The 21,919-nt window shown below is 45.3% G+C and overlaps 1 protein-coding gene across 1 annotated transcript in view; it reads left to right on the forward strand.

Annotated features, from left to right (window-relative positions):
- Window positions 1-15,099, forward strand: part of LOC122386026 (COPII coat assembly protein SEC16-like) — a 42,701-nt gene extending 27,602 nt beyond the window's left edge. Inside the window, exon 5 of the mRNA XM_043374805.1 lies at window positions 14,887-15,099. Coding sequence (XP_043230740.1) covers window positions 14,887-15,099 — 213 coding nt within the window. The remainder of the gene's footprint in view (window positions 1-14,886) is intronic.
- The last annotated feature ends 6,820 nt before the right edge of the window (window positions 15,100-21,919 follow it).

Here is a 21,919-nt window from a genome sequence, read left to right on the forward strand (position 1 = left end):
AGATTTGACGTAAGGTTCACGGTTTATCCTGAAGGGGCATAAACGTCCAAAATAGACATTTCTGCAAAAACAGTTTTTCCGCAATAACTTTTGACTCTAAACTTGCACAAGCTTTCCTTCACCAGAATCGTGTTTCTCTGGTCGAGACGCATCGAATGAACCTTTAGCCAACTGGACTGGTCTAGCCCTATTACTGGTGGGCTTTCTGGACTACGTTAACAGTTCACTTTCCTGAAATTAGTATTTTGCTATTGATTTATGATTTTTTATGCTCAAAATAATCATGAAATAAAATAAACCCTTTTTGTAAAAACAATTGTTTTCTATATTTTAACCCGCGCGGGGCTGGGGGGGGGGTAAATTTTACCCCCCTCGCGAATTTTTGCAATATCTCAAAAACGGCGGCGCGCAGCGCCGCAAAACTTTCAGTACCTTTTCTTACATCAATTTGACAAGTTCCCTGAAAATTTGAGCGAAATCAGTCGGAAATTTTTTGAGAAATTAACGTTTTAGTGACGTCATGTTCGCCATTTTCGCCTCAAAAACGGCAAAATTTCAAACGCCGCTAACATCTTCATTTTTAAAGGAATCAAGACGTAACAAAAAAAGGTTATACGTAATTCTACTTTGTCTATCAAATGGCTATCTCGGTTTTTTGAAAATTTTGGATTTTTGCCCAAATTTTCCCAAAAAACTGACTTTTTGGGGAAAATAACTATAAAATCTAAAATTTTGAGTGTATCGTAAAAACCGGAATATATTTCAGAGATGTGGTCTATGTGCACCTACATATCAATTTTTAGAAGAATCGGTTCAAAAATGTGGGAGTTATTAAACATTTTATGACGTCACGACAAACAAAAACTTTGAAAAATGATTTTTTGGAAGTTCTAGACCTCGTACGGAAACAAAAATAGCACCATTCGATTCGCCGTGAAAAACGGCATCAGATAGACACCTTTTTAGGCCTTAACAACCAACTTCAAAATTTGACCTCACTTGACCTGACCTTGACCTGACCTCGACCTGAAATTCATCCAGAGGTGGTCCATATCACTTATTGAGTGTGCCTAATGAATTCTATGATTAAAATGACCCATAAAACATGGGTCGCACATGTCCTTTTCTTTATTTTTTTTTTGGTGACCTGACCTGACCTGACCTTGACCTTGACCTTTGAATGATATGCAACGAATATTGTCTTGGTAGCCTAAGAACACGTTTTGGGCAATCAGTCTCAGTCCATGACTCCATTCTTCGGCAACTACGGTGCAAGGCCGATACTGTAGAAACTTACAATTTGTACCCTTGACCTGACCTTGACCTTGACCTCAAAATTTAAATTAAGTACATGTTTTCAGTATTTCGTGATGAGATCTTTCGATTGGCGTTTGAATTTTCCAAATCGGACCATTAGTTCGGGAGATAACAGGGGGGGGGGGTAAAATTTACACCCCCCAGCCCCGCGCGTTCGGCTGGAGACCCCAGCCCCGCGCGGGTTAATATAAGACGAACTATATTCTATGTAAAATAATGTTTGACGCGGAAGCTTATTACGCGTTGACCAATCATATTGCGTAGTTCAAACCTACGCATACTGCATTGGCTGTAAGCAGCATGCTGATTAGCTGACGATGACGTGGCTGCATTCCTGTGCAAGGCACGCATTCCTCTGCAAGGCACTCTTTTTGGAACGAGAAATGGAATATTTTCTTCTGAGGTGATCGTTGAGCCGTAGAAGCTTCTGATTTGTGCTAGTCTCAGCTCAAGCTACGAAACTGCTATTCCAGTTCAAAACCCCATGTTAAAAGTGAACTATTTCCTTTAACCCTATTAGTGGCAGGGGGGGGTTGTTTTTATCCACCCCTCAGGTTTTTCGGGAATATCTCCGAAACCGCTGAAGCTACGATGCTGAAATTTTCTGACTTTTCCTAAAACTAAATTGGGCACATTCCCTGAAAATTTCAAGTTCATAACTTTACCAGGGGCGGCTCCAGAGCACTGGGAATTGGGGGTCCTATTCGTGAAGCGAGTCATTTGGGCGAAGATCACGATGCTGCACCAGTTTTACGAACAGTGAATGAAAGGTATCATGTGATAACATATACAAAGTTATTGTGCATCCTCTTTTGACACGTTTTTGCTATAATAGGCGGATCCAGGCGTCCAAAAAGGGGGGTTATTTTTTACCTCCCAACATAGGTGCCCTGACACCGCCTATGCATGACCAATACAATTTTAGTCGTTCTTTCATAAGAAAATTGTAACATAACAAGACCATTGCCACCCTTTTTAGAAGCAGTACCAACAAAAACCTTACTTACTATACTTTTTGTGTACCCCCAATCTCAATGATCTGTATCCGCCTATGATTTTTGAAAATGCATATTTTTAGGATCCATGTGAATTCCTGGTTCATTCTCTATCGATCGGCAAAAGTTGCGTTAAGATTGGTTCAGAAACCTGGCCGTGATAAACAGTCTAAAATGTATCTGCAATTTGCCCGTTTTTACCCCCCTCTACCCCCCTATTGACATTTTTTAATTTTATTTTTTTTAGAAATGTAGATCTCGTTGAGCCAAATCGAATGCCGTTTGAATTTTGAAAATCGGCCGGTTAGATCTCGAGATATCAAGGGGGGGTCGTAAACAGCCCCCCCCCTGCCACTAATATGGGGTAGCCAGGAGCCTGCCACTAATAGGGTTAACTGGTGTGGGGGGGGGGCGATTCGGCCCTCCTTGATATCTCGAAAACTAAATGTCGGATCAATGGGACTTCGTTTGACACCCAATTTTGCCGGTTTTATGCATCCTGTCGTCCTCTAGAACGCTTACTTTGAGATCACTACACATGTGCCGGTTTTTGCCTTTGACCTTGACCTCTGACCTTGAAAATTGTCCTTAGGTCAAAAATTTTAGGTGCTTTAGAATCGTCTCGTAAGGACTTTTCGTTCGGTATCGCTTTTGCTTCTGTAGCTTCCTTATTTACGGAGTTAGACAGGAGGGGGGGGGGGGAGAAACGCCCCCCCCGGGCTGCGGTGGTTGGGATTACCCCCCGGGCACGGCCGGGTTAACCGCTATTCAATCCTTTCACGTGGATAACACGTATAGTCGACTACAAAATGATGTTCCACTTTTCACAGGCAATTATTAGCCTGGAGTGGCAGGCTGTGCCGCACACACGGGCTGAGTTCACAAATTGAATTGACTGAATTGATTGCGTTTGGCAGCCGGCAGAGCATGCGTAACCTGCCTGACATAAATGTAAGATTTAGAGATGCCGTCTTGAAACCGTGTCAAAAGGTCAAGAATCTGGGCGTGACCTTCGATTCTTACCTCACCTGGGATGACCATGTTGCTGCCATTGTGGGTAAATGTTTCGGAGCGCTGATAGGATTGAGCCAGGTGCGCCACTGCATACCCGAGGATACGATTGTGACGCTTGTGACTGCCCTTGTTCTCTCACATATGCGGTACTGCCTGCCCGTTTACGGGAACTGCTCGAAAGGGAACCTCGCACGACTTGATAAGGTCATTAATTTTGCCGCAAGGGTTGTGTCTGGCCGTCGCAAATATGACCACGTGGCTGATGTAAGGGACGCGCTGGGGTGGCTCTCGGCTGGTGACCTATCGTCGTACGATACGCTGGTGCTACTGCACAAGGTTATCCGAACGGGCGAGCCAGCAGACATTGCCGCTATGTTTCGCCGAAATGAGGAGATGCGCGAGCGAGCGACTAGACGGGATAGCAGGCTGTGGCTACCTGGCATCCACACAGAGGCGGGGCGGCGAAGGTTCAGCTACCGTGCAGCCATGCAGTACAACGCTCTGCCCAGTGATTTTCCGGACATGTCAACAAACAAGTTCAAATCATCGCTCAAACGTCGCTTTCAACACTGATTTAGGCTTATGCATATTGGTTACATGTATATCAGCTGTATATATTCATGCATAGCCATGCGTTTTGGTGAGTTTTGTGTGATATGTTGAGTGTGATGTCTTTTTGTTCCCTTCTCATATGACGCGGGAGCGTAATAGCCACAACTACCTGTGGATGCCCCCCAGATGTTAAATACAATACAATACAATACAATTATAGCTTTGTCCCAATGCTCACAATCGACACGCTTAGCTGCGTGATAAACGGCACAACTTAGCGTTCCGGTCAACTGATAGCTTATGAGGAGTGGAACATCATTCTGTAGTCGACTACACATACCTAAACTGAAATACTATTGAGCGATTACATTCCTTCCTTTCCATTAGGAGTACCGAAATGTAAATCGTCGGAAACATGCATCAGTATTACCACATCGTCACGTGATGAAGCCGAAAAACTCAAGATTACTTGGAAAAGCTGATTGTCGATCCAAACTTTTGGGTTGGATGAGTCGCTTCGTTATTTCGCTTTTTCGATTTTTAAAGTCGCTTTTTCGCTTTTTAGAGTCGTTTTTTCGTTTTTTCGCGTCGCTTTTTCGAGTTGCTGATTTCGTTTTTTCGGTTTCGCTGCCGTGGAGCTACACCAATGTTATCAAGTGAAGTTGATCGTCTACTCAAGCCGAAAAAGCGAAAAAACGAAACGAAAAACCGAAAAAGTGTGCCGTGGAGCCTGTACTTTAGTCATAATTAAGGTCAAGCTACACGGGACACTTTTTCGGTTTTTGATTTTTCGGTTTTTTCGCTTTTTCGGCTCGATTTATCGCTTTTTCGCGTCGGTTTTTCGCTTTTTTCGATTTATCGCTTCATGACTTGAGTTTTTCGAGTTTCGTTGATTTTTGTTTAGTTGGAACGCGCTGTGCAACAGCCAGCTCTTTTTATTTTGTTTGCAACCAGTGCAATGCTTTGGTCGCAGTTTTGCTTGGGGCTTTAGGGGTCTGTTTTGTTGTCTGTTTTAACAGATGGAAATTACTTAAACTACATCTCGTCTGTTTTGTAGTAGGAAACTGGCTTGACTAAATTTCCAGCAGCTCAGCTACTAACCGGCGCCCCGCTGGGACTCCTGGATTTCCACGCCCTGCTGGTAGGGGGAACATCCCTTCTAACTTGGCTCCTGAGCCACGTAGCGACACGCCGTAGGTGACACTTGAAAGAGCTAAAAAATAAGGAACAAACTGCTTCGGCCATATTTAGGTCAGGTGTAGGCCAAAGGGCAGGTCACCAAAGGTCATCGAAGGTAAAATGTCGCCAATATCTATAGGTCAAACTTCGACAATATTCGACAAATCGGTCCATAGCTCAGGAATGGATAGAGCTATAGCGCCGTGGAGAGGCGCAATCAAACGTTCTTTTAACGTTCTTTCGCTAGCATGTCCTCAGATTTGACGTAAGGTCCACCGTTTATCCTGCAGGGGCATAAACGTCCAAAATATACGATTCTGCAAAAACAGTTTTTTTCCGCAATAACTTTTGACTCTAAACTTGCACGAGCTTTCCTTCACCAGAAACGTGTTTCTCTGGTCGAGACGCATCGAATGAACCTTAAGCTAACTGGACTGGTCTAGGTCATGACCTGGCCGGAAAGTTCGTGATGCATATCAGTCGATTTGTATCGTCCAGTGGAACACATCGAATGTGTTTTCATCGCTCTATAGTAGCATGCCTTTATCGAAATTTATTACCGAAAACTGTGCATACCTTTCGCGACCTGATATGACCTCAGTCCTCAGGGCATAACAAGGGGTCACGGGTGCCATATTCCGGTTCATTGTGTCAACTGTCATGTGTACCTACTTGCATAGGCGTAGGAACGGTGTGCCTACATTGGACACACCGTAACAACGATGAGCCGTGGATCACAATGCATCTCCAGGACGGTGCACCTTTGCGACACATGCAGCACTAGGCACAGCATGGAGCTCGCGCGAGACATGATGGTGAAAAACACATCTGTCTTAGCAGTTAGCACGATGTTCGAACAGGAAGAAGCTGCAGGCTCTGGAGGCCGTGTATATTCGTGACAGTGATCCCTGGATCAACAGGCAAATGAACTTGCGTGGTTCGCTGATGGTGTTTGATTCGGCGCCTCTTAGAGCCCGGATCTAGATTCCCTAGACTCTAGCCACCTTGGACCTTGGTCCTGAAATTTTCATAACATGTGTAAAAAAAGGTGCTTGATAAGGTGTGCCAAAAACAGTGGCGCGAAACATCACCTTTTTTAGATATTAGCGAAAAACTGCAGGTGGTGTTCTAACACCGCTCCCCTAGCAGTGCGCGGCTAGAAGCATGATGAACAGGTTTTACAAAAGATGAAATAAATACGTGCATATATATCTCGCATACTTAACCGCTATTCAATCCTTTCACGTGGATAATATGTGCATGCTTACATCGAAATACTTGAGCGATTACATTCCTTCCTTTCCATTAGGAGTACCGAAATGTGAATCGTCGGAAACATGCATCAGTATTACCACATCGTCACGTGCTGAAGCCGAAAAACTCAAGATTACTTGGAAAAGCTGATTGTCGATCCAAACTTTTGGGTTGGACGAGTCGCTTCGTTTTTTCGCTTTTTCGCTTTTTAGAGTCGCTTTTTCGCTTTTTAGAGTCGTTTTTTCGATTTTTCGCGTCGCTTTTTCGAGTTGCTGATTTCGTTTTTTCGGTTTCGCTGCCGTGGAGCTACACCAATGTTATCAAGTGAAGCTGATCGTCTACTGAAGCCGAAAAAGCGAAAAAACGAAACGAAAAACCGAAAAAGTGTGCCGTGGAGCCTGTACTTAACGCGTTCTATCACATATATTCCGGTTTTTTCGAAAAGTCAAAAACTTTTTGAAAAAAAATGTAAAAATGTAAATTTTGAATTTTATTATATAAAATTTTCTAAATTTTCAAAATTTCGGAAATCCGAGATAACAGTTTGATAGCGCAGTCTATTTTAACCCGCGCCCGGCTGGGGGTCCTGGATTTCCACGCCCTGCTGGGGGGGGGGGGTGTTTGAACACCCCCCCTTCTAACTCGGCTCCTGGGCCACGTAGCGATACGCGGAAGGCGGCGTTCGAAAGAGCGTCAAAAATAATGAGGAAATCACTTCAGTCAATTTTTTGGTCAGGTCAAAGGTCAGGTCACCAGAGGTCATTGAAGGCAAAATTTCGCCGATTTCCAGGTCGAATGTCGACAATTTCCAAGAAGCCAACGCATAACTCGAGAACCAATAGAGCTACAGCGCCGCGGAAAAGCGCATTCGATAGCCCTATTAACGCCCTTTCTGAGTAATTCTCTCAGATTTGACCTAACGTCAACGGTTTTGCCTGCAGGGGGCAAAAACTGCAAAAATAGCCGATTTTTTTCGGAAACAGTTTTTCTGCAATAACTTTTGACCCAAGCCTTGTACGAGCTTACTTTTACCGGCATCGTGTTCCTCTCGTCAAGACGCATTGAATGAACTATAACTTGACCTTGAAAGGTCAACTTGAAAATTTGACCTCAGGTCAAGGTCATGACCTGACCGGAAAGGGTCATGTTGCATATCAGTCGATCCGTATCGTCGAGCTGAACACATCTAAGGCGTTTCATCGCTCTAGCATGCCTCTATCAAAAGTTATTTGCGAAAAACTGTTAGATACCATTCGTGACCTAAGATGACCTCAGGGCATAAACAGGGGTCACGGACACCATTTTCATGTTCAGTGTGTCTAAACCACTTGTAATTCAGTGTTTGGGAGTGTTTATAATGTCTTTCGTCCAAAAGAGGCGCATTTCAATTTTCTCCCATTGACTTATAATGGGGAGGTCGCAAAATTGACCTGACCTTAGGTCATCGATATCAAAATTCTGAGATATACATTTTGTACATGCTATTGCTCTTAGCAATCGCTGAAAGTTTCAAAGCGATCGGTCACTCGGTGTAGCTATGACAGACATTGAAACTTTTTATGAGGTGAGGTCACTTCAAGTGACCTGGTGACCTGACCTTGAATGACCTTGGTCTGAAATTTTCACAACATGTGTAGAATTGATGTATGATAAGGTGTACCAAAAACGGCGGCGCTCCGCGCCGCCGTTTTTGAGATATTCGCGAAAAACCACAAGGGGGGTGTTCAAACCCCCCCCCCCAGCAGGGCGCGGGTTAAGTCCTCTCATGCAAAGAAATTGAATCTAGCTTAAAAACTGAGCCTTTGGGAGCGATTGCCGTGGTTCAATGTTTTGCGTCGAAATCGGCCGAACATGACGTCACTCTGACGTCATTTCCGGCCGACTTATGGTAGCTACGAAGTTCAAATTTTGACACAAGGTGTCAAATTGATGCGGCCGAAGGTACTGAAAGTTTGGCGTCGATAACTCAAGCGGTTTGGAAGTTATTGCAGAAAAACGGGAGGGGGGCTATAAAGAGCCCTCCGAGTGGGGCGCGGGTTAAGGGACAAGGGTGCCTTGCCGTGCTCATTATGTTTACTTTGTCCCGCTGTGCAGTGCCAAATGACAAATTTGTGTCCAAGTCACTGGCGGATCCAGAGAGGGGGGGGGGGGGCGTTCAGGGCCATCCCCCGAAAGCCCGTTTGCCCCCGAAAAGACCCGAGTTTTAACACGCGCAGTGGAAGGGGGGGGCGGATTTTGCCCACCCCTCCTGTTTTTCGCTAATAACTCGCGCCGCAAACACAATATTAATGTGAAATTTTGGCTACCTGTCCATAATTGAATTGCGGATCTTACCGTGCCAGAAATAAGAAAATCGGTTCACAACTTTTCTAGTAATAGCGGTGTAAAGTCAAACATCCTGCCGCGGCGGCGGCGCGGCGGCCGGCGCTAGCCGTTACGCGCCGCCTGAATTGTAGACTGTGCCGGGGCGGGACGGTTCCGTCTTTACATCGCGCTCCTTACCGCTGATTACATTAGATTCGCGTCAAATTTGGTGAGAAGACTGAGAAATGTACAGGCAATCATATGGTCAAAGAATTTTGAAAATCGGCCGGTAACAACTTGAGTTATGAGTGTGTAAACACAAAATTGTGAATGCCGCGTTTCCCGCGTCGGCCGATCCCGCTTCAGCCGGCGACATCTTACCCTTACCAGGCTTCTAACTGCCATATTTATTGTTGGATTAACTAGAAATTCACCATACATACTCACAAATGTTTGGTCTTTCGTATAGCGAAAGAAAAAAAGAAAATCGGCCGGTAACTTTTTGAGTTATCGGCGTGTAAACGCAAAAAAGTCGCAAATATGGCAGATTTGACCACATTTGACCTCATTTGACCTTGAAGATATTGACCTAGGGTCATGAAATTCACACACAACAGAGTTCCCCATGGCCCCCACCTACCCTCCAAATTTCGTTTTTCTAGCTGCAGTGGGAGCTGAGATCTTAGGGGGGGGGCGACATCCGCCCCCCCCTTCCACTGGGCGTAGTACTCGCAACCCTTCCACTGCGCGTGTTAACCCGCGCCCCGTAGGGGGGGGGAGCCGAAACGCCCCCTGTCCTTTTCCGTCAATATCTCCTAAACGGCTGGAGATATCGCCACCAAACTTTCAGGACCCCTCCGGGCATCAATTTTACACATTGGGACTAAATGTTTTTTCCAGAGGCTTTGATAGGTTGGCCACAAATGACGTCAGAGTGACGTCATGTGCTGCCATTTTCGACCGAAAAAAGACCTTCGCGAGAAGAGCTGTCATGCCTACAGCTTTGAAGATACAGAAAAATGATCAGGACATAAAAGGTGTAGAATTGACAGGGCTACAAAACTGCTATCTCGGATTTTTGAAATTTTTGAGTTTTCACTCCCAAAAATAAAAAAATGCGATTTTTTATATATTAGCCAAAAAATTCAAAAAGTTTCTGAGTTTCGAAAAAACGGAATATATGTGATAGTAACTACCGTCTTTTATCTACGTACCAAATTTCAGATCGATAGCTCGTTTTTTGGCCAAGTTATAGCGAAAAAACTGTTCAAAAATGATGACGTCAAATTTTCAAACTCAATTTTTGGCAATTTTAGACCATGTAGGGCAAAACAAAGACCACCATTGGACTCCCCGTGACGAGCTGCATCGAATTGATACCCATTTTATGCAAAAATATCAATTTTGAAATTTGACCTAATATGACCTGACCTTGACCGGACCTTCACCAAAACGTGACCTAAGCTGGCCCCAAAGGCTGCTTGACCCACATAGTCGCATTTGTCATGTAAAATGGACCATAAAACATGTATCACACGACACTTTCATATTGTGACCCCTAGGTGACCCCCAGTGACCTGACCTCTGTGACCTGACCTGGTATCAGTGATCTCAGATAGCGAAGTATGTGTTTGACGAACAATGTACCATCGATGGATTTCAAAAACTTACCAATTTACTCGTTTTCACAACACATTTCTTGAAATGCCTGTGAACGGTGAAAATCCGACCTTTGACCTGACCTTTGACGTCATCGGTTTGACCTAGGTCAATGAAATTTGGTCACAAGGTAGTTCCAGGGTAAGGCTATCGAACGACGTTTGAATTTTGAAAATCGGCCGGTAACTTTCCGAGATCTTAGTGGGGCCGAAACGCCCCCCCCTACGGGTGGTAGGGTCCGCCGGTAGCCCTACGGGTTACGCCTATGGCGGTGCCGGAAGGGAAGGGACCATTTCGGCCATTCCGGCTGGATCCGCCTTTGATCCAAGACCAAGTACCTATATGTAATATCCAATTCCACACTACTAGGCATCAGACTTGTAAACGACTCAAATTTTTTTTGAGTCGATTCTTTGTTTGAGTCTGGAAATTTGAATCGATTCATCAAACGACTCATGATGTTAAATTTAATTGATTCGAATCAACTCATGACTCATCAAGTTCCTCGATGAAATGATTCGAATCAACTCATGACTCGAGCAACTTAGCCAACGGAATGATTCGAATCAACTCATGACTCACACATTTTGATGAATCGATTCAAATCAACTCATGACTCACACGACATTTTTATTGAACTTATTTCATTCAACCCATGACTCACTATATAGGCATTTGTTGATTATTTGACTCAAAGCTATGATAAAATGAATATGCCGCATACCACAATTGTATTCCTTTACATTCCGCTCCTTTACATTATTCTGAAGATTCTATGATGTCATAAAACAAGTTTCTTTTTAAACTTCTATTTCATGGAAAAATGTGCATTTTGTGGTTTATTGGCATCGCAATTTTGCAGTTTATAGGTGAGTTTATTTATATTATAGCATAGCCTATAGGTAGTTTATAGGCTATAGGTAGTTTGGGCGTATTTGACTCTATAGACGCCCAAACTCTTATGCTGTTGATTGATTATTGGGACCAAATTGGGACTGGGAGAAGGGGAGGCAGCCGCAGGTGTCAATTCTGACTTCTGACATGTAAAATGTAGGTACCTACAGGGTGTTTCACAATAAATGTTACTTTTGAATAGCTTAAATGAAGATCTAACTTGTTCGTAAGCGCGTAAATTTTATATGCATTTTGCTGCAAATTTGTTGCGGTTTTTAGTCGTTATATTTTTTTTTTTACAAACCGTCAACGGTTCCATCTCTATGGACGTGCAATGCCACCACCGTCAAAACGGGTCAATTCACCGTGTGCAGATGATGAGGCGGTATGGGTGGTCATGGATTACGGCGCTTTGCGGAGTCTGACTGCAGTGCGACGGAGTTTCGGTAGCCATTTTAAAAGGAGGAAGGATATTCCGTCAAAATGTCTTTCAAACGGGTGGAAGAAAGGTTCCAGAAGACTGGAAACACGAGACCAGCCCCGCCTCCTGGCCGGACGGCGATCCCAGAAAATCTGGTTGAAAAAGTCAGACGGAAGGGTGGCATAGTGGAGAACCCGTGAAGGGTGTTGAACTGAAAGTTATATGTTCATCAGTCCTACTGTTCTGCTGTCTCATGTGGTAATACTCATGAGCCATATGTAATACATGTCACTGAAACATCGTCGTTTGAAAAGCAACATTCATTGTGAAGGACCCTGAAGCTTAACAGCGAATTGACCCGTTTTGATGGCGTGGACATTGCACGTATACATAAGGAATGCAGTTGATGATTTGTCATAGTTTTTGTAAGGATAAAAAACCCGAAAGAATTTGCAACAAAATGAATATAGAATTTATGGGCAGACGAATAGTTGAGGTCATTTTAAAAGCCATTAAAAGCTTATCAAAAGTAACGTTTATTGTGAAACACCCTGTAGGTAGTGTAGCAGGCACTTGGTTTGGTAAGACTAAGTACCTACCAACTGCCAAATGCTTTTGGCTCATTAGGCGCCTGTGCCTGAGCCTCTGAGGCTCTTGTAAGTCTGAAATATGGAGTTAAGTGATGGCTAAAGCTGAGGGGGTGATCTAGCATTGATTACTAGGGTGTTGATGGTGACTTGTAAACGACTCAAATTTTTTTTTTGAGTCGATTCTTTGTTTGAGTCTGAAAATTTGAATCGATTCATCAAATGACTCATGATGTTAAATTTAACCCGCGCCCCACTGGGGTCTGCGTATAACACGCCCTACTGGGGGGGGGGGGGGGGGGGCTATTCATAGCCCCCCCTCCTAACTCCGAAACTACTGGGCCGATCGTCAAAATTCAAACGGCGTCTGATAGCCCCGGAAAAACTGTCGAGCGAAACCTAATTTTATTGACCTCGAGGTCACTGATGACGTCACAGGTCAGGTCAAAGTAAAAATTATTCGCATTTTGGCTTCTTCACGTTTTGGGCTCTGGCCGCCGTCTTACAAGTCAGATCAGGCTCATTTTTGGTTCACACACTCGTGAACAGATGCTCTAGATACTCTGAGGGTACCAAACTTGTACTTTGATTTTCAGGTCAAGGTCAGGTCATCACAGGTCACGAAAATATTATATCATGCGTCGGTCACGTGACACATGTTTTATGGTCCATTTAGGCCAAACATTTCGAATTTGATGTCGTCTGTGTCATGCGAGGTCATTTTGAGTCAAATTTAGCTTAGGTCAGGTCACTTTCAGGTCAAAAAAGGTCAAATTTTGAAGTTAAAATATTTCAACAAAAAAGGTGTCTATTCGATGCAGTTTGAGCTCAGAAACACGATGGTGCTATTTATATTGGCGTACGATGTCAAATTCGTGCTGAAAAATTGATTTGAAAAATTAATAATTGTTAATTTTTTGCAATAATGCGTATAACTTGGCCATTTTTGAAGATATTTAGCTAAAACTTGCTAGGGGTAGTCATAATAATGCGTTCTATCACATATATTCCGTTTTTTCGAAAAGTCAAAAAATTTTTGAAAAAAATGTAAAAATATAAATTTTGAATTTAATTATTTAAAATTTTTCGAAATTTTCAAAATTTCGAAAATCCGAGATAGCAGTTTGATAGCGCAGTCTATTCTGAGTCCTCTCATGCAAAGAAATTGGATCTAGCTTAAAAACTGAGCTCTTGGGAGCGATTGCCGTGGTTCAATGTTTTGCGTCGAAATCGGCCGAACATGACGTCACTCTGACGTCATTTCCGGCCGACCTATGGTAGGTACGAAGTTTAAATTTTGACACAAGGTGTCAAATTGATGCAGCCGAAGGTACTGAAAGTTTGGCGTCGATGCGTCAAGGGGTTTGGAAGTTATTGCAGAAAAACGGGAGGGGGGCTATAAATAGCCCCCCCCCCCAGTGGGGCGCGGGTTAATTGATTCGAATCAACTCATGACTCATCAAGTTCCTCGATGAAGTGATTCGAATCAACTCATGACTCATCGAAAAACGGTTTGATTCTGAGTCCATTCACGAATCAACTCAGAGTCGTTTACAAGTCTGCTAGGCATACCATCCATTGAAACTCGCCCGTATTGGTGTTTTTTTTTCCAGCCGCGAACGAGGGGGGGGGGGCGTTGGACCTCTCCTTGCCGTGTCGCCCCTGATCGAGCTAGAGCTTCGCGAAAAAACGAGCCTGCTGCCCGTGACGAGAGGAAGCCAATGGTACCCAATTTTAAGGTCCTAGGTCATCGGCTGACCTTTCAGGTCAGGCCAATGACCCAACACTCGGGAAAATAGGGACCTGTTAGAAAGTCGTAAAGCGTGACTGCTATGGGGTTTTTCGGGGTGCTGATCACGAATATCATGTTAGTTTTGATCACGGATGATGTCGTCATGCATTTAGGCCAGGTCGGGTCAAGTCAGGTCAGGTCAACCATTAAGGGTTTTCGTAGTAGGTGGCAACTGCCTCTGACAGCTTCGTAACATGTTACGAAGGCAATAAGACTACATCGTAGATGTTCAAATGGTTGCTAAATTCGAATTCAGCTCCAAAAACCAGCCTGGAAACATGTAAAATTCGAAAAAGTGAACCGAGGTCATCAAAGGTCAATGACCTGACCTGACCTTCCGGTGACCTTGCCACCCACCCTAATGCATGGGAGCAACAACATATCCCATGTTTGAACATGGGATAACACTAAACGTGCCACTGCCGCCATGACGGACCACTCAGCTGTGTGGAACGGTGAGTACCTAAAGCTAAACACTCAACGTGCCGCCATGACGGACCACATCAAAGCTGAGTTGAGCAGCCTATGACGTCATGATATGCGTGTTTAGTGCCGCCCGACAGCCCTTGCTGGCATATGTTGGTGTGCATTGTGTTGTTTTGTATTATATTGCATTTCGATATTGGGCATTGCTTTGCATTATATTCTTTGTATTGTATGGTTGTTACGTTAGGTATGTGTAATGTGTTGTATTTATCGACATCGATAAATCGTTTGTTGCCTGAACACATGTCAAGTGATTCACGTATTCCGTACCTCTCTGCGTTGGGCCAGTATTTTCAACTACCCGCACTCTTTGTGTCCATCGGTCCACCATCCCCCCCAAATCTCTAACATCCCCCCCTAAATATCTAACACCCCTCCCTATGAGTCTCTAATTCCTCAGGACTCAGGACTCAGGACTCTCCCTTTTCACAGGACTCCCGCCCCACCAACCACGCGACGATCCAAAGTCTGGCCGCGCTGCTGGGTCTCCAGGCGGACGGCGCCCGCGGTGGCCCCGTGCCGGCGCCGTGCTGTGTTCCCGACGTCATGGATTCGCTAACACTGCTCTACTTTGACGAGACCAGGCAAAATGTCGTACTGAAAAACTACCCGAATATGGTGGTGAAGAGTTGTAGTTGCCGCTAGGCGGCGCTAGTAGAGTGGTTATAGATGTCGCTGCCGCCGGGTCGGGTGAGTTTTCGGTCCAGTAAGTAGCGTGAAGGAGCCGAGTGTGTGTGGTGTCACTTGTCAGGACGCTGTGAGTGACGTCATCACCTGCTGATGTGTGACGTCATGAAGTATGTCAATCACAGGCGATCGATTGTGCATGCAGTGCGTCCTTTGATAAGTCAAACAATGTTATACCGTACATTTGAGTAAGTATATCGCGATATATTCCACACTGCTATATGTAGACCTCACACATCATATAATTCGCATTCCTACCATTTCTTTTTTTTACCAGATAAACATGAAAATCATCGTCTAAAGCGATACCTATTTTCTCTCTGCATAGTCTACGCTCAAGTCTAAGCGTGAATTCGCCTATTTCGTTGCATTTTATATAGTGTAAGGTACCTGTGTCTCGTATGAATGGGCTGACAAAAGAGGGTGTTTCGATTTCGCTTGTTCGATGTTGTTAATGGTTGAAATGTGGTTTCTTTTGTTCATTCAAGTGCAGCTCGACAACATGGGCTCATCCTGCGTTGTATGACGTATGTATTGCAAATACGTGTTTGTGACTGAAACTGTCGGGCGTGACTACTTTAGGCTCTATCGGTCTTAAAGTCAAACAAGATGTTCAAAAAGTAGGCTAAGTAACATAGCAAGGGCTAGCTACTGTTAGACCTCACGGCATGCCATCACGAGTGTTAGGGTTCAAACCCCATGCGAAGCTTTGGGTCATATGTGTAGTAGTCATGTGGTACACCGGTCTTAGCCTCCCACATGAGAGTTGCCGCTTCGATATAGTGGATGGTTGGGCTCGGATAGCATTGATGTCGTGTTATTTGTAATTTCGGTGTTGTGGCGATACCAGCTGGGTGTATGCTATTGATGTCATTTACATAGTCGGAATACCGATACCAAACCAATTACCAACCGAAACCGCGAGAAAATACCGAAATCGAACCATTTTGAGAACATAAGGGAAATACCTACCAACTTTTTCCGATTTCTAAACCTCTTATACATTAGCCCTCGCCGGACCTATTGGTTTTCTACATACGCGCCGGCCGAGGGGGGGGGGGGCGGGTACGACCCCCCCTCGCCGTTTCGCCCCTGGTGGAGCTAGCACGTCGCGATAAAAACGAGCGTGTGCGCCGTTACGAGACGCAGAGATTGGTACCCGATTTTAAGGTCCTAGGTCAACCGGTGACCTCTGAGGTCAGGTCAAGTGCCCAAAGGTACGGTTCAGTTTTTGGTGAATAACTTCGCAAAAAACGGCCGCAGAGCCGCGATTTTGGCAGCATCGTGTTCGCCTCGCTCAGGCGCGTCGAATGATATACTTTTTGTTCGGGTCAGGTCAACTTGGGGTGTTGACCTCAGGTCAAGGTCAGGTCAGCACCCCCAGGTCACGAAGTTGGTCGAAAGAGGTCATGTCGCATATCATTCGATTCGGCAGGTCTTTCTGAGTCCATTGGTGGCTTCCGCGACTCGCTAGCTCAATTTGATCAAGAGTTATTGACGAAAAACTAATTTGACCTTGATGACGTCATAAATGACGTCACGCAAGGTCAACATTGCAAAAGTGACGCATCTAACCTTGCAAGGAGTGCATCAAATCACGATTCTCTGTGCTTGAGATAGTTGGAGATCGTTCCCGGCGCCAGAATAGCAGTTTTCATTTTTCCCCATTGGCTTATAATGGTGAGGTCACGAAAATGACCTGACCTAATATGACCTTTAGGAAAAATCCGAGATATACAAGTTGTGAGACTCATGATGGATACTAGATCCTGCAAGTTTCATTTCCCTGTGACATCTCCTCTGGCAGTGAGGGCGTTGCGAAGTTGCGACATCTGAAGACCGTGCAGAGGTTCACTTATGACGTCAATTCATAGGTCAGTGACCTGACCTGACTCAAAAATGCGGTTGGTGTCAAAAGATCCGGCTTGAATCAAAGGTCAGGTATGCCAAGTTTCAGCTCCCTATCGCCAGCGTGTTCGGAGCTGTCGCGAAAAAACACTATGGGGGGGGGGGCGGCACCCGCCCCCCCCCTCGGCCGGCGAGGGTTAGAGGCTTCATGATACCAACAAAATACCAAAAACGGTCCGATTGAGATACCAAATACCAAGTTTGAACTTGGTATCGGTTTGGTATCGGTATACCAAAAAGCTGGTATCCGATTGACATCTCTAGCAGGGCTGCGGAGTCGGAGTCGGGGTCGGAGTTGGAGTCGGTCGGAGTCGGCAGTTTTGCCCGGAGTCGGAGTCGGAGTTGGAGTCGCTAAAATCTTACCGACTCCGACTCCGGAGTCGGAGTTAACACTGCATGACTCAAAGTCATGCCCTACACCTGGTTGCTTCACGATATTTCGCTCATTTACCTTTCGTAATCAGATTTTGTTGAAGCTAAGGACATACCCCTGTTCTGAACGATCGTTTTCATTGAAAAAAGCTAGACGCCTAGACGGCTGCTGCGTCTAAGCCTGCTTTTTTATTGCCATTTAAGAAGTGCCTACTTATTTGCAATGTAAGGCATTGGAACGCGCAATTGGCCGCCTCAGCCTTCAGGTACGATAAAAAGATCTCCGACATGAAATTTGATTTCAATATATGGACTTAATGATCAATGTCCGGAGTCGGAGCTGGAGTCTGAGTCGGAGTCTGAGTCGGAGTCGGAGTCGATTTTGGAAGCCGGAGTCGGAGTCGGAGTCGGAATCACCTAAAAACCCATCGACTCCGCAGCCCTGATCTCTAGTGTATGTTGTATGTTGTGGACGCTGTTGGGTGGCGATGTAAGACGCCAACAAATCCAATGGCGATACGCTTTGGGTGTATGTTGTATGTTGTGGACACTGTTGGGAGGCATTGGCTCCCGTAGCTCCGTTGTTAGAGCGTCGGACTCCGCGTGGTGAGAGCACGCGCTCCCGGTTACAACAGTCCGTGTTCGAAGCGCGACGGGCGCTTGACAAGTTTATGGGCCTCTTGACAGGTATGGTTGCGGTTGGTGGCAGGCCGTAGCCAGGCGAAGTCGGTGAGGGGACCGGCCGTGCGCGGCAATGTGCGCACGTTAACCCGCGCCCGGCTGGGGGTCCTGGATTTCCACGCCCTGCTGGGGGGGGGGGGGTGTTTGAACACCCCCCCCCCTTGTAACTCGGCTCCTGGGCCACGTAGCGATACGCGGAAGGCGGCGTTCGAAAGAGCGTCAAAAATAATGACGAAATTACTTCGGTCAATTTTTTGGTCAGGTCAAAGGTCAGGTCACCAGAGGTCATTGAAGGCAAAATTTCGCCGATTTCCAGGTCGAATGTCGAAAACTTCCAAGAAGCCAACGCATAACTCGGGAACCAATAGAGCTACAGCGCCGCGGAAAAGCGCATTCGATAGCCCTATTAACGCCCTTTCTGGGTAATTCTCTCAGATTTGATCTAACGTCAACGGTTTTGCCTGCAGGGGGCAAAAACTGCAAAAATAGCCGATTTTTTCGAAAACAGTTTTTCTGCAATAACTTTTGACCCAAGCCTTGTACGAGCTTACTTTTACCGGCATCGTGTTCCTCTCGTCAAGACGCATCGAATGAACTATAACTTGACCTTGAAAGGTCAACTTGAAAATTTGACCTCAGGTCAAGGTCATGACCTGACCGGAAAGGGTCATGTTGCATATCAGTCGATCCGTATCGTCGAGCTGAACATATCTAAGGCGTTTTCATCGCTCTAGCATGCCTCTATCAAAAGTTATTTGCGAAAAACTGTTAGATACCATTCGTGACCTAAGATGACCTCAGGGCATAAACAAGGGTCACGGACACCATTTTCATGTTCAGTGTGTCTAAACCACTTGTAATTCGGTGTTTGGGAGTGTTTATAATGTCTTTTGTCCAAAAGAGGCGCATTTCAATTTTCTCCCATTGACTTATAATGGGGAGGTCGCAAAATTGACCTGACCTTAGGTCATCGATATCCAAATTCTGAGATATACCCGGGGACCCGATCTATGGAACCGGTCTGGACCCGGATGGGTCCAGACCGGGTTCCCCAAAATATTTGGCCGGGTCCAACCGGGTCCTATCATTTCCCTGTGCTTTATGGTAAATATTAATATCTTTTATGCTTTGGCAAACATAGTCATAGTTGATGCAGTTTCCAGTTCATAAGTCCCAATTCCACTTTTGAATTTTAATATTCCTGCAGATTGGGCTACCTATTCTATAGCATACTGGTCAGTCTTGCTTCAATTTCTTATCTTGTCACCTACAACAGAATAAACAAGTTCTAAGTGCTAGCAATCCAGAGAACATTTCACCAAATGTTTGTACGGATCACTTCCATTCAGTTTGCTGTACAATTACACCTAGCAATATTTTGAGCTGTAGAAATCAAATACCAATATCATATGTAGGTAAGTAGGTATGACTGAAATCCATTTATAAATGGACACAAATCCAATTGAAGCAAGGCTGACCAGTGGCATTCTCACCTGCCTTTTCAAAGACATTGACATACCAAAGTCACTATGCCCACCGGAAATCAGAGTTCATGTTTGATATTCAAATACATTTCATAACTCAAACAGCTTTGAAATTATTTCTATCACGGCCAGAAGACAACTCATAAAACCAACATGCCCTTGCAGAAATCCATAAAGCTAGAAATGAATCCAAGGCATTCTCCAGAAACCGTAGTATTGACCATAATCAGATCTTTAGCCAACTGGCGCCGCATGGTGGCGCTAGCAGAGCGTATTATACATATAGCGCTCTACTAGCGCCATCATACGGCAGCAACTGGCAAAAAACTGAGTCGATACCAATGCCCTTCTCCAAGGCCAATGATTCCGTGTTGATGTGAAAATGGCGCATTTGAGCGTCATATATGCTATGCCTTACGCACGCTAATCTACTGCATAAAGGTTACAATTTTGAAACACGTTCGGGAAGAAATCATGTAAGTCTCAGAACCTTTGGTATTTATTCTTTATCTAGGTACTAACAACAAAATGTAGTTTGTTTTCTACGTTAATAAATTGGCAGTCATGATCGCAACCTTGCGGTACATAAAAGTTTATTGTCATAACGATTTTGCAGTACTTTAACCCCAACAAAATTTTGCAGTGATTTAACGCCTGTTTTGTCCTTGCATTGCTATCGTCATGGATTAGAGATTTCCTGGATCGGCAACTCTCCGTCGGCGCCTTTGATGTAAGCGACCACGGCTGGCCACCTAGTGGCGGAGTGGTGAAGCTTGGTGAGATAGGACGGCGGAGGGTTGGACGCTAATCCCTGTGGTAAACTGCGGGCCAAGATCAATCGAATTTAGGGATTGAACGGCTGGGTGCGGTGCGTTAAAACAAAGTTATGGTGTCGGGAACGTCCAGTAAGTCCATATTTGTCCTCAACGAAGTAATCGGACCATTGGGGTAAGACATTTTGTCTCGGCAGAGGACGTGCATGCGCAGTCGCCAAGCTCTTATGCCGGCGTAAAATGCACGCATCACCATCTTTTGATAATACACTGTTCCATCTTTTCTATCCTCAGGATAGACAAATCCTTTTCCTCCACGCCTCAACCCCCTGATCCGGGCTGGACGGGCAACTTTATCCCATGCGGGCAGCTCCGCCAGAGCACACCCGTAACCGGGTGCAGAGAGTACGTACCTATTCTGCAGTCCGCGAATCTGGCGCATTGTGGTGAAGTTTGCAGACCGTTCTTAGCACATTTTATTGGTAAAAATAAGCCTGGATAAATAAATCTTTCCCGATGCAAATGAAATATTTGTCCAAACTATTCCTTAATATTTAAAACACTATAGGCGGATTCATGTCAATTGTCTAAGATAAGCCTTTTTACTTTCTGTATTGAGTCCGCCGTCAGTTCTTCATTTTAATCTGATATACACCGACATTTCAGTCGCTTGGCGTCAGGTCGCCTGTGGCGCAGTTGGTAGCGCATCGGTTTGTAATGTCAAAGATATCGGGTTCGAATCCCGGCGATGGCGGCGTTTTCCTCCTTGAACGCCGCCACTGGAGGGTACTTTACCCTCCAGCTGATTTGGACACCCTACCAGCGGATATTTGTACTCGCAGAAAGCGAGTTCCCAACCCACGCAGCGCAGGTAATACGCCATGTGCGGATTGTGTACCCGCTGCGAACGGGTAGGTTGCCTTCTGTGTGTGGGTTGAGTCCCCATCCTATGCGGGTTAGGTACACAATATACTCGGGTTCACAGCCTGCGATATGCGGGTAAACGCACCCGCTGGTAGAGTGTCAAATTAGGTGGTGGGTAGGTGTACCCGCCAGCAGCGGGTTTTACTCGTTGTACGCGGGTTGAATTGTTTTCAGTGTAGGCAGTGGCGGTGGGACAACTTCAATTAAGGGGGAACTGCCGACTTTTGATCCCATTCTTTCCATGCAACGCCCATGGGGCTAATGTTAAAATGGCAAAATCAAAGGAGGTACGGTACTCCCCCCCGTTCCGCCGCCTATGATGATTAGAATTAGGGGGAGACATTGGTCTTGGCAGGTACTCTAGTGAGTCGCCGCCCGCCGGGGCTGAGCCCGTCCGAATGGACGGGCCGACCAGCCTCCCAAGTAGGTAGGGTAAGGTGCCTAATTAGCGACCCTTTCCGATTTGCGACCTACCTCCCTACAGAAAAACTGGCAGGAGAAAACGGGGTTAAAACATCGTCAAGAGGTCAGCCATACTTTGCACTGAAAACAATTCAACCCGCGTACAGCGAGTAAAACCCGCTGCTGGCGGGTACACCTACCCACCACCTAATTTGACACCCTACCAGCGGGTGC

This window comes from Amphibalanus amphitrite, unplaced genomic scaffold (genome assembly GCF_019059575.1).
Source record: "Amphibalanus amphitrite isolate SeventyFive unplaced genomic scaffold, NRLGWU_Aamphi_draft 000238F_arrow, whole genome shotgun sequence".
NCBI classification, from domain to species: Eukaryota; Metazoa; Arthropoda; class Thecostraca; order Balanomorpha; family Balanidae; genus Amphibalanus; species Amphibalanus amphitrite.